The 12,416-nt window shown below is 39.6% G+C and overlaps 2 protein-coding genes across 5 annotated transcripts in view; both read left to right on the plus strand.

Moving 5' to 3' along the window:
- CNOT4 (CCR4-NOT transcription complex subunit 4) overlaps positions 1–11,633 on the plus strand; it is a 67,837-nt gene extending 56,204 nt beyond the window's left edge. For 2 of the 4 annotated variants that reach the window (XM_048940493.1, XM_048940503.1), the window contains exons 11-12: positions 9,278–9,490; positions 10,242–11,633. In XM_048940493.1, the coding sequence (XP_048796450.1) occupies positions 9,278–9,490; positions 10,242–10,543 (515 nt within the window). In that variant the 3' untranslated portion in view covers positions 10,544–11,633. The remainder of the gene's footprint in view (positions 1–9,277; positions 9,491–10,241) is intronic. The other 2 variants (XM_048940513.1, XM_048940523.1) reach the window with 1 other exon arrangement.
- Positions 1–12,416, plus strand: part of LOC125691301 (solute carrier family 23 member 1-like) — a 55,894-nt gene that overhangs the window by 5,175 nt on the left and 38,303 nt on the right. The window lies entirely within an intron of this gene.

The following is a 12,416-nucleotide window of genomic DNA, read 5'->3' on the forward strand; positions in this document are numbered from 1 at the left end:
ACTTACTAAATCCCATCCTCCTAACAACAGCTAATGCAGTTTAAATGGTAATGCCTCATGTCCCTTTATTTGATTGTAGTGGATTGGAAGAGCATTTTGCTACACTTTTCCTCTTGACCTGGCAGTGCGTGAAAGGTTTAATGCCAGTTTTAAGTACAGATGGTCTTACACTTAACAGTAGGAAGTATTAGTCCATTAAATTTGTTCTAAGCCTTTAAAGAAGACTGCTTGCTCCCTTGCTGGTCTTTGCTGACATCTGGCATTCTGTCGGCAGCAGTGTGGAAAGCACTGCAGCTGAACATTCTTTTATGTGCTCCTGATTAGATCCATGGCTGCCTGTAGCTGAAGTATTAGCTGATGAGGTATAAACATTGGAAGTGATGCAGCTAATAGTTTAAGTGCCAGATTTGGCACCTCTGAAGGCTGGAATCTTTGCAGAGTACAGGGAAGCTACTCTTCGAAATGGATGTTACACCAATATCAAGATTGCACTTTATTTGAAATTAAAGGACTGAACACTGCTTTTAAATTTACTTTTTTTAAAAAAAAAAAAAAAAAAAAAGCTGTTTGGACTACTACAGAGGTCATGTGTGCTCTGCTCTCCTCAGCAGAGATGATACAGTTCTTGGTGTAATCTTTATGATTGAATACTCTGCAGTTCTTGTGCCTCAGACCAATTTCTGTCAGGAAGATTGCAAGGCCTTTGCCCTCCTCTCCCTCCATCATCTTCTGGCTGTGCTGTGTGCCAGTGTGTGTTTTCCCCCTCCCCTCCCCCCTTGGAATTCAGCATTTATTTATAAGCTCCAGCTCTCATTCTTCTCCTTTTATTTCTGTCAGAACTAATGTATTTCACTAGTTAAGAGGTAGTGTTCAGCACCATATGTAACAAGTTAATTCCATTTGGAAACAAACTCTTGGCTTGCTCACTTCCCTTCCTCTGGAGGTGCTATTTTTAATGCTGCTAAATTTAAAATAAAGTATGTGGAAGTGGGATTTCAGACTAATTTTTAAAACATTAAATCAGCGTCAAGATTTAAGTCACATTGTTTGAAACCTGTTATGGATATTCCTTATTGTACCTCTGTTATCTTGTTCCTCACTTCCACGTGCTTTGTATTCACTAGTAATTCTGTCTAACGTAACACAGTCATGTCATGGTCTGAGAGAAATTCGTCCCCAGCACCTGTCCTTTAAGTCTTGCTATTTCTCCATCTGTCTTAAAATCTCATCTCACCCCCTCCTTGCCCCATTGCCTTTTTGGTGCTGATCTTTGCAACTGTTCTGAAAAGGCTGTGGATTTATTTCTTACAATTGTACAGGAGATACTATCCCAAAGAAAGCTTGGTGTATAAATATTATGTTTTTGTCCCTGGGAGCTTTGTTTATTCTCTGAGAAATTATAAAAGTCTTTGATGGCAGTGAAAGCCACTTTTTGAGTGGCGCAGTGCCCGCTTTTAATTGCATAATTTTGCTTTGAAAGAGTCACAATGTAAAGAAAAAGTGTAATGAAAATCCTCCAACTTCTCTTGGCTGCTCCGTATCAGAGGAATGACTAATCACATTAACATAGCTAGATTTGAAATAAATGCTTCACTGGCTAAAATTTGCCTTAGTGGCTCACCTAATTTGCACTCTGGCAGCTCTGGAGCAACTCTCCAGCAGAATCCAGGGGAAACAGAGGGAAGGGTTTTCCAGTCAGCCTTTCCTGACTGTTCCATGTCTGTAGCAGTCTCACCAAAGGAACTTCAGTGGCACGGGGACCTTGTCTGTGTTTTATGGATGGTAGACTGAATTTATTGGTTATAAAAGCAAGACCTTCTCTCTGCCAAACTCTTTAAGGATGATTCACCAAATGTTATAAAAGCTCTGTGAAACAATTAATGTCAAACAAAGCCACATCTTGTGAAAAGACTTCAAGCTTCACGCCGTTGTGGATTAAGCCAAATACACAAATTCTAGTTTGATCGACCTTAACAAAAAGCACAGACAGTTAATAAGCTTTCTAGATAAATTTATTTCTAAATAAACTTTATTTAAATATGTAATCTCTATTTGAAGTTAGTAATCGAAATTAATTTATTGTCATGAAAGGTTTACTTTTTGTTTAAGTTTCTTGAAGCTTTATCTTCCCACAGAATTGTGTATTAACAAATAAACCTCAGCAGTAACTGTTACACATTAAGGAAAAATTAAAAAATAATAGTACCCTTAAAGGATTTTCATTTGAAATGAAAGCATTTTTCAGCTGAGAAGTAAGGTGTAACCTGGTGAGATTGAAGTCTGATTCAGGAACTAATAGTAAAAGACATTCTTATGTTAAAATTACTTATTTTTCTCAAGTGAATGGCAATTGTGTGTCTTTCTAGGATTTATCAAAATGTCCTACATGTAGGATTCCGATTATCTTTTTAATTGCAGTGTCTTAACAGTCTTTGCAGCTCAGTTTAGGTTTATATTAAGATTTAGTATTATTGCTGGAAGAACTGTGTGTGTTCTTAGAGGATCCGTTTCTGAATGAGGAATTAGCTCATGAAAGGACAATTACTGACAGGTGAAAGTACTACAAAATATGTTGTCATTTTTGCATGTAGATTGAGGTTGTACACTGTAATGCTATATTACAGCAATAAATAATTAAAGTCGGTGATAAAAAGGCTGCAGTGCTCCAGCATGCTTCGGAAACATCTGACCTAAGCTCAGGCGTATGTTTCAAAGACAGCTAGAATCTTTGATGTGAAATTTCTTTATAGCTTAAAATTAGGTGGCTGGTTGCTGTAATTATGTATTAGATTTGATCTCTTAAGCCATGGTATGTATAAGTCGGTCACAAGGACAGAATACTAATATAAAATGGCTTTTCTCAAATCTAATACAAGTTCTGATGCTGTGAATATGGGTCTTGTTGAATATCTCTCAGTAGTTACTCAGTCACAGGTTATGCTATCAGACCTTCAGAAAAAAAGCAAAATTTAGGAGAAAAAAATATTTATTTTCCCCTTTAAAGTGCATTCTTTAGAATTCTGTGTATTCATCTTGTACTTTATAATTCACTTTACAGGCATGTTAAATTGCACTTTAAGAAGTGAAAAAATAGTGCTTTTTGATTCATGTGACCTCTCTTAATTTGGGTAGATGTGGAATTGATCTAACCATAGAAATCAATGTAGAGGCAAGATAAAAGCTGCTTTACTTGCATTACTTTAAAGTTCAGAGTAGTATCTCTGTTACCAAACCCAATTTTGTGTCTGTGTTTCTTTGCTCCCCTTGCTCCTGGAGATCACGAGCATATGACAGTTTCATTTGAAAACTGCCCTGGGGAATGATATTTAGAAAGGTCTAACTTTTTTAGATTGCCAAGTTGCTTCCCGTGTGTAGAGAATATCTGTGAAGCTTTACTTTCTATTACCCTTTATTCAAAGTGGCTACTTGTGTTCCTGACAAGCAGTGCTGCAGTCTGAATGTGGGCAGATTCAGCCACCTTCTGAGAGTGATGTTTTCAGACCTGTGTATCTGTGTGTTTAACCTCATGTGCTTTAAACTTTCTGGGATTCCTAGAAATCACAGGTTTCAGGAGTCTGAGAACCAAGTCCTTCAGACTTGAGCAGTTTAAGTGATATTTAAAAACTCTGTGAGCAGACAAACTTATTTGTATTAGTGTCACAAGTACAGTTTTTATTATCACTGCTTAGGTGGTTAAGTGTAGAGGCTTTGGTTCAAAGACTTTTGAACCAAAAACTTGTGTATCTCACATAATGGGAATCACTTCATTTCAGGATATATCAGAATGTCCTCTTCTTCCTACGAAGTGAATTACTGGACAACTTTTTGCCAAAGAGAAATACTAATAGCGGAAGGTCATTCTAAAATGAAAAGAATCTGTTCTGAAGTGACAATGGCTTCTTTAACAGAATGTTTCACAGAATGCATGAGTTAACTGTGGTATCTATTAAAATGGGACTGATAGAGATCTCACTGCAAAGGAGTGGGGCTCTTTTTGGTGGTCATACTTGTCTCTGATCAAGTTGAAAAATTCTTGGTAAACTCTTTAAGGTTCTCTTTCCTGTCTCTTTTTTTAATTACTATTGTTATTTCTGTTTTGGACCCAACTTTGTCATTCTGGTTGTTTTGCCAAGGCTTAAAAACTTTCATTTTATGGTATCCTTGAAGATTTGGTAAGGACCTCCTTTGAGTCAGATCATTGCAACAAGCATTCAGTTACTGAGTATACCCTGATGCGCTCTGCACTTGTTGCTAGCTTGTGCAGTTAGTTACGTGACATTACAGTATGTTCATTTCTTTTCTCACACAGTGGTTTTTCCTCTGAATTGCTTTCGTTTGTTTGGGGCTGGTCAGCAGCACTGTTGAGTGCCATGGCCACACACGTGGCATACTGATGGGTACCAATCTATTAAAAAATAATTGCAGCCTACATTTACAGAGTAGTCCTGCTGAAAAGTCAACAAGAATATGTAGGACCCCTGGCATAAAGATATTTTAAGTTTTATGCAGTTAGTACAATCAGACTCTTGCATTAACTTGGAATATAATTTTTGCAAAGAACTGCTTGTAGTGCTCTTACTTAATGTGAGGATCTTGTGCTCTTCCTTCCTAGTTAAGAAGGTACTGTTTGAATGTTGATACAGAGTTGATCATAGTGAGCTCATCTCCCACCAAATGCACTAAGACTTGGTGTCCCATTACCCTGGGCATAAATGTTAGGGAACCAATATCACCAGTGTGGTATAGCCAGATTTGAAACACCTCTGGGTCTGCGTTGTAGTGTTGACTATCAGAATATATTGTTATGTCACCATCCAGGCTGTTTCATAACTGCTTAATCTGTTCATCTCTGGAAACTCAAGTTTTCACTTGGCCAGATGGGGTTATGCAATGCACACCAAGAGGAGGCTGAAGTTTGATACAGTCAGAAAACAGTATTTGAGTCTATTTTCATACAAATAGTGGTGCTTTCAGTGAAACTTCATCAGGCTATTTTCTTGTACCAGAAACTAGGCTGGGAGGTATCTCTAATGCATTCTGTTTCATCTTGATGTATAAGATCTTTTCATTGCTGTTAACTGGATTTGGACTTGTTTTCTTCTATGTTTTCCCACTATCCTTGGTCATCCTGCTTTAAAGTAGGATGAGGCTCTTGAAGGAGACAGTATTTCTACTCCTTCAGAAAGAGAAGGGATAGTGCATTGGTTCTCATGTTCATAGGTTATGGTGTCCAACTGAAGTTGTTAGCCAGTCAAAAATTGAATGTGTTTTGTATCAGGAAGTGAAGTTGGGTAAGGTAAGAAAATGCTATTTGTAGTGGATCTGTAGTAACTGGAAGTTAACCTTTTGTTTATAAATACGGTACTAGCTTTATGATAGCCATAAACTTGATAAAAAATAATGTGTTGAGGGAGCTCGTTTTTGTAAGTTGGTGGGTGTAACTTCTACCTGTGTGGTCGACTTATTTTTCACTTACACTTAGAACCTGACAGACTCCATCAGAGACATGCTGATTTAATTGTTTTGGATTGAGTCATGCTGTGTATGGTGCTCGGGGATTGCTCATGGCTTGCATCAGGATGCTTTCCAGCTGAGTGTTTCACCTGATCCCAGTAACTGAGGATTCAGAGGGTGGTGCAGGAAGGGGGATAGAGCCTTACCATCTACACTCTATCGATCCCTCCTGCTCTGACCCCCTAATGCGTGTAATCCCTTAACCCATCCCATATTACAAGAGTAATGGCTGCATTTCTCCTTGGGGGCTGGGAGAAAGCTGTGAAACTTTGGTTTGTTGTTTTCAACTCTGTGTTTGTTATTGAAGCTGGAAACCTGTTACAGGTGCCTCAGTAATGTGGTGCTTGCTTTTTCTCTGCTGTCAGAAGGCAGAATCTGTTTTGTCATAGTTTGCCTTTCAGCCTCCACAATCTCAGCTGTCTGAGAAAGGGACATCTGAAGTCTGCCTCTTTTTGTACCCAGGAGCACAAGATTTTGATAAATAAAACTTCATTGTTGCTAGCAAATAATATCATTTTATGATATTGAATCCTTTTAATCCATTTTGTACCGAAAGTTTTTCTTTTACTCTATCTTATATTCTGTTTGGGTAAATAGCAGTGGTATGCAGTGCCTGCCTCACAGATGGCCCTTCATCAGAAAGTGTCAGTCTTTTCCATTCCTTGAAGAGGTTCCATTGAGAATATTTCATTGCAAATGCTTGTTATCCTTCTGGACTCTTATGAACCCTGTACAATGTCTTCAGTATATGGAGTATAACATGACAATAATCCATGTTTTCTAGCCCAGGATGGCCTATTGCCATGTGGTATTTGTTTTCCTATCCCATTTCTCATAAATGGTGTCAGCTTGATGGCCTTGTTTTCACTGAACTTTCTCAGTGACGTTAATTAGCATAGTGTGTGCATGTGCCATACATACATTGCAGGTTTGTGGTTTATTTGCTCACTCATGAGCTTTGCAGACACGCTGGGGGTTAGTAGTATCTGTGATTAAGTCCATGGGGAGCTTGCAGTTCCCCAACTCACAAGTATTTGGTAATCATATTAGCTTACACTTTGTCTTAGTAAGAATCCTGTGTGTGCGTTTTGCCCCATAGTTGAAGTAATTAAACTGAATTGCATTGCTTTGCACAAGCTTTTGGAAGCAGTGGTGAAAAACTGCTGAAAGAAGTGGAAACTGATGCTGTGCTATATGAAATCCATCAAAAAGTGATTTCTGTGATTGTGAAAGAGTTAATATTGCCCTGAGAGATGAATTTTGGAACTTCTTAAGCTTTTTAATGAATGCTTGGAAGGACTGGGCAAAAATCAAATATATTTCTGGCTAGCACTTAAAACAATTTTTTTAACCCAGGAAAAAAGATTCTGTAACTAGATTTAAAATAAATAAATCTTACAGGTCTCAGTGAAAAAAGTAAGTTCCTTAAAACTGTCTGTGTGCCATCATATTGCAGGGAAAAAAGTGGGAGCTCTAAGGAGAACAGGAAGTAGATCATATTTCCACAGTAGGAGAAATGGAAGTAGGAATGGAAGCTAGCAGTGCGCACTATGACTCAACAGCAAATGAATAGCAGCTAGGACAAGTCAGTGAAAAGCCTGTTCTTCTCATCCCCCATGACTTGTAGACCACTTTCTTGCCACACATCTATGGAGATAGCGACACATAAGCTGGGACTCTGGGTTGCTTTTCTCATGTCTGTGTGCTAAGCTTACTAAAAACTGGTCTGAGTTACTTGCTCAATACAGAACTGCAGTTACTAGTTTGTTTTTTTCCTCCTGTAGCACTTAACATTTGAATCTCTAGATGAAACGTGGTGCATGTATTAGACAAGATTTGGAGTTTACTTTGACAGGATTTTTTCTTTGCTTACACTTGAGTTCTTTCTTCCCCATCGGGGTAGTTCATGCACTGCCCTCTGGAGAAGAGTGATTGCTTAGCCTCAGCCAGTGAATGGGGATAACATCACTCAACCATCAAATTCTACCCCACAAACTTGTCCAGGCAAAAGGGATGATCTTTGTAGTACCTTCCTTGCGTTTGTGCTTAGCCCCTTTCCAGGCTCCACAGGCAGCAGCAGTTTGGCCACAGACATTCTTGATGTCAGCTGCTGACTTGCAATGCAGGGACATGCACACAGCTGCTCCAGCACAAGCGTCTGTATGAGACATGGAAGGGGTAGAAGCAAATGCAGGTGTCGTTCCAGCAGTCATCACTGACCAAGTGGATACAGCAGATCAGTGTAGAAATTTGGTTTTGAGTTCAGCTGATGATATAGGCTGAAGCATGATTTATTGTTATTTGTGACTGAAGTTATTACACTTCTGGAATGAAAGAGCATCTTACATTAGGTTTATTTTAAAGAGGAAAATACAAATCCAGTCTCAGAAGGGAAAGTTCATTATGAAAGCGCAAGATTTCAAGAACTTGCTTTTTTGTTGCTACAAAAACCTAACAAAAGGCACCAGTTCTTCCTGAGAATTGCCCTTACAAAAATTGCCTGGGCAGGTTTGGTTGCAAGGGAGTCCGCTTTTGTCAGGGCCCAAGTATGGAGTTGCAATTCAGCAACATCCTCTGATTTTCCATGAAGACTTAAATCTCTATCGATGAAGTAGCACTGTCATCTATGTATCTCACAGAGATATCCTGGCTAACATCAAGATCTTTTCTTCAATTAGGACAGGCAGAAATGGCTTTAAAAAAAAAAAAAAAAAGTTGTTTTCAGAGTTTTCATCAGAGCTTAGTATAAGCATGCTACCCACCATTCTCCTTTTAAATATATTTGACTTCAAGATAATATTAAATATGGCTTTCTGTATTGATTGTAAATACTAGGATGCTCTTGCTTGTTTTGCTTTTGCATACCAAAAGAAGGAGATGGTTTGAAGAATCTGATGCTCTGTGTTAGGCAGCATGGTTTGCAAATTGTGTTTGGGGATCGTTTGTTGTTAACAACCAAGTTGTCCCTTTTCAATACATGCCCTGAGTAACTTAGCCAAATAGTTCAGATCTGACAGTCGTGGTACCCAGCTGGTTTGCATCTAACCAAAGTTTGAGGATGTTGCTGTGCCAGAACTTACTCTAACAGGTCTTTAAAGAATTTTTTCTACTGTTCTTCAACTGCAAGAGGAAATCGTGTTCCTTCCAACTTCATGAGAACTTAGTTACCATTTTCTTCAGAAGAACACCTGTAGAGCTGTGAATGATCAGCCTGTACAAAACAGAAAAGACCTGTGATGTTCCCCTGCCTCCCTGGTTCCTCGAGAGCTTTAATTATGTTCGGTTTCTGTAGCAAAGCCCTACCTAGCCTTTCTTCATTTTAATATACTTCAGAGAAGACAACCCTTTCACATCTGCTGCCCATTGATAAAGCAGATGAATTGGGTTAGCTGACTTGTGCCAGAGGTCTTCTCGTAAAGGATCTGGTATGTTTTACCTGATTAGTAGTGGAGGGAGAGCCTCTGTGCCCTTGAGGAATTGAGTCCATGAACTGAAAAAGAAAAAACAGGGAGTTGGGGGAGGAGTTAAATCTTTCTCCCACTCCTTTACACTTGGTTTAAGACCTGCCAATCCTCTGGATAATTGATCAACAATATAAACATTGACCCTAGTTTTTGGACAGAGAAAGTATTAAATGCTTGATTTTAAAAAGTAAAAACAAAATCCCATACCCCACCGAAGAAACAGATGTCCTTCTAACTTCAGCTTTTTATTTTTTTTTTATCTTTCATTTTTTTTTTTTTTTTGTTGGTAAATCTCCTAGACAACAGCAGTTCTGTAGAGAGTTTAAATATGAAGGAATGGCAGGACGGGCTAAGGGCACTTCTACCGAACATTAACATCAGCTTTGGTGGACTGCCCAATGCTTCCTCCCCCTCCAACGCCAACCACAGTGTACCAACGTCCAACACTGCCACCACCGACAGCCTGAATTGGGACAGCTCTGGCAGCTGGATGGACCCCGCAATCATCACAGGTAATCGTTTCTCACTCCTTCAGCTCCGCTGGCAAACCATCCAATGGGTGTTTGGCACAAACTGATTTACGTCTGCAAAAAAAAAAAGTCAGTATGCGGTGGTCTCTTCCAGCTTCCATCCACAAAACCTCAAGGGTCCAGGAATTTGTGTGGAAACTCTAGGTATAAAGTGTCACCTGACCTTCTGCAGTGCATGCCTGGGACCTTTGCAGGCAGTCAGGATGATCAGTGCTTATCTGTAGGGTCAACCTAGGTGTCCCTTCCGCTGGATGGCATGTCCGGTATGTGCGTCGCTGGTCCTGAGGCACTGAAGGCATTAACTGGACTTTCCTATTTAAAAAGGGACGTACTCCACTTGTTTATAAAGCTCTCTTTTATAAGGCTGTCTGGTTGTGTTTCCCTACTAGTGAGGCTGAAACATGATTCAGGTAGGCAGAGTAGGAACCGAAGCACGCAGGGTACTGGTAGGGGATCAGCGTGGTAAGGTCATGGAAACAGGGATGCAGTCGCTGCACAGAATGCTTGATAGAAAAAGAGCTCTGAAGGAGAACTTTCTCCTATCTGGATTTAATGTTAAATCTTTTGTGGGCAGGGTGATTTATATATAATAATGTAAAATGCATTCTTTGTACAAACTAATCATGTTTTCTCACTGTTGCTTTGTGTTAGGTTAAATTGACCTCCTTCATGCTTGGCTTTTTGCTTCTGCTCTGACTGGCCTGTATCCTGTTTTTTTTTCTTCTCTTTATAGGTATCCCAGCCTCCACAGGAAACAGTTTAGACACCCTTCAAGATGACAATCCTCCACATTGGCTAAAATCTCTTCAGGCCCTCACAGAGGTGGACGGCCCCAGTGCAGCGCCGTCACAGACGCACCACAGTAATCCCTTCGGCACACAGATCCCTCTGCACAGAGCCAGTTGGAATCCCTACTCTCCTCCTTCAAACCCAACCAGTTTCCATTCCCCACCCCCAGGCTTTCAGACAGCCTTCAGACCCCCCAGTAAAACCCCCACAGATCTACTACAGAGCTCAGCGCTGGATCGTCATTAGGAAAGGAGGAAAAAAAAACAAAAAAAAAAACAACGTTAGAAATGCAGGAAGTGTCCCACCCCGACTCCTCCCCACACCCACCTACTGTTCCCTGTCATATCTTTCTTTCTGAAGAATCCAGTTCCTGATCAAACCTCCCCCCCCAAATGCAATGCCATCACAGGGTCATGGCCGGATTCATTAAGTTTCTGCTGAGCCGGTGTTTGAAATGCACCGTTAGAAATAATTTCTAAACATTCTAAGGAGAAAAAAAAAAAAAGAGAGAGAGAGAAATCAAAATGCAGTCTCAATGCTTAAGGAGAATATTACTGTCTTATGTTTTTTTGCACATGAGTATTCCTGCCTAGTGGAAAAGCGTCAGCCTACAATAGGGGAAAAATGCAATGCAGAACCAAGTGCAGAAATATGAAAAAGGTATTTAATTTAAATGAAGTTACTGAGCATGTGGGGCAAGCAGTGGCCTACCATTTATTTTGCATTCAGTGTGGCACTACACAGGGAAATTGCTGTTTTTTTTTTTCTTTTCAGAAAAGAGGACTTTGTGTCACTCAGTGAGAGGTTTGACATGAAGTGTGTTGAAAGCCAAAACACTTATAGCGCTGAGTAAATGGCATGTTGCTGAAGAGTGGTTTAGAGACAGGAGAATAAGATTTATTTTTTTTTTTTAATTTTGGCTTTAGATTTAAAGTAAACTTTAATGTTTTAAAAGTATTCACAGATTTAATACCTAGCATATACATAATATAATTATAAGCAGCTGAAACACGAGTGATATTTACTTCAGTCTTTCTGTCTCCTCTGTCGGTCTCTCTTTCTTTTTTTTTTTTTTAAACAAAGATTCACCTGATTGGGGCACTCTGGGATAGCACTGCATTGGGGCCACATGATCACCATCAGGAGCAACCTCTGACCTCCTCTGCCTGCAGCTTTTACTTAACCCTGTAGTTTCTGGACGTTTGTGCAGTATTGAAAAGACAGGAAAAAGAAACAGATAAACATGGTTATAACCTGACGCTAAAACTAAAACCAAGGAAATGTACCTCTTTCTTCAGAATTAAAACTAAAATCTTAAATAAAACAGAGAACTTGATGATGACTTTGTGTTGGCTTTTCTTTTAAAAAAAAGAAAAAAAAACTTGGATTTTGAAGTGTTGCACCTGGTAAAATTGTATGTTCTTGCATGATCTCTTCCTCCTGTTCATCTGAATTGGAGTGACTTTTTCATTGCGTTATTGTACTGTAAAATGGCTTTTGTACCAAAGGATGGAAAAAGCATAGAATTGTTACAGGGGTTCTGTTGTCTTTACTTGTCATAATAGCTGGAGGATGCCTTTAACCTTTATTGGCATCACTTTAAATCTGAAGCGTGGAAGTTAAGTTTGCGCTTTCTCAATTGGATATACCATGTCACTTGCACAGATAGAATATAATAATGTCTCAACACATGATGAAAATTCTAGTTAGAACTTGTATCTTTCAGCATCTTTGTTTTAAACAAAGGTGTGAAGTGTTTTCACTGTGCAGCAGGGCCTACAGAAGATCTCCAGCAAGCTCTTATGCTTCCAGCTGGAGACCTGCTCTGATATTTAAAACCAGCAGCCTTGTGACTGAGGTGCTGCACTGAATCTTTCAGAGCCCAGCTCATGAGAATGGCTGGGAGCCAGAACTGCTAGAAGTGCCTGAGCAGAAGGATTTCTCACCTGTATAGCTTGGTCTGGCTGCCTTCCCTAAATATTCCCTGTTGCCACAGGACTGACAGCAGAGCCCTGAACTGTGAGCTGGCAGGGGGATCCGGCCTCCTTGCATCAGTTGTTGAGTCTGCATGAAATTACAACAAATGCTTCACTTTATAAAGTATTGCTTGGTGAGCACT

Source organism: Lagopus muta, chromosome 1, assembly GCF_023343835.1.
Source record: "Lagopus muta isolate bLagMut1 chromosome 1, bLagMut1 primary, whole genome shotgun sequence".
Classification (NCBI taxonomy): Eukaryota; Metazoa; Chordata; class Aves; order Galliformes; family Phasianidae; genus Lagopus; species Lagopus muta.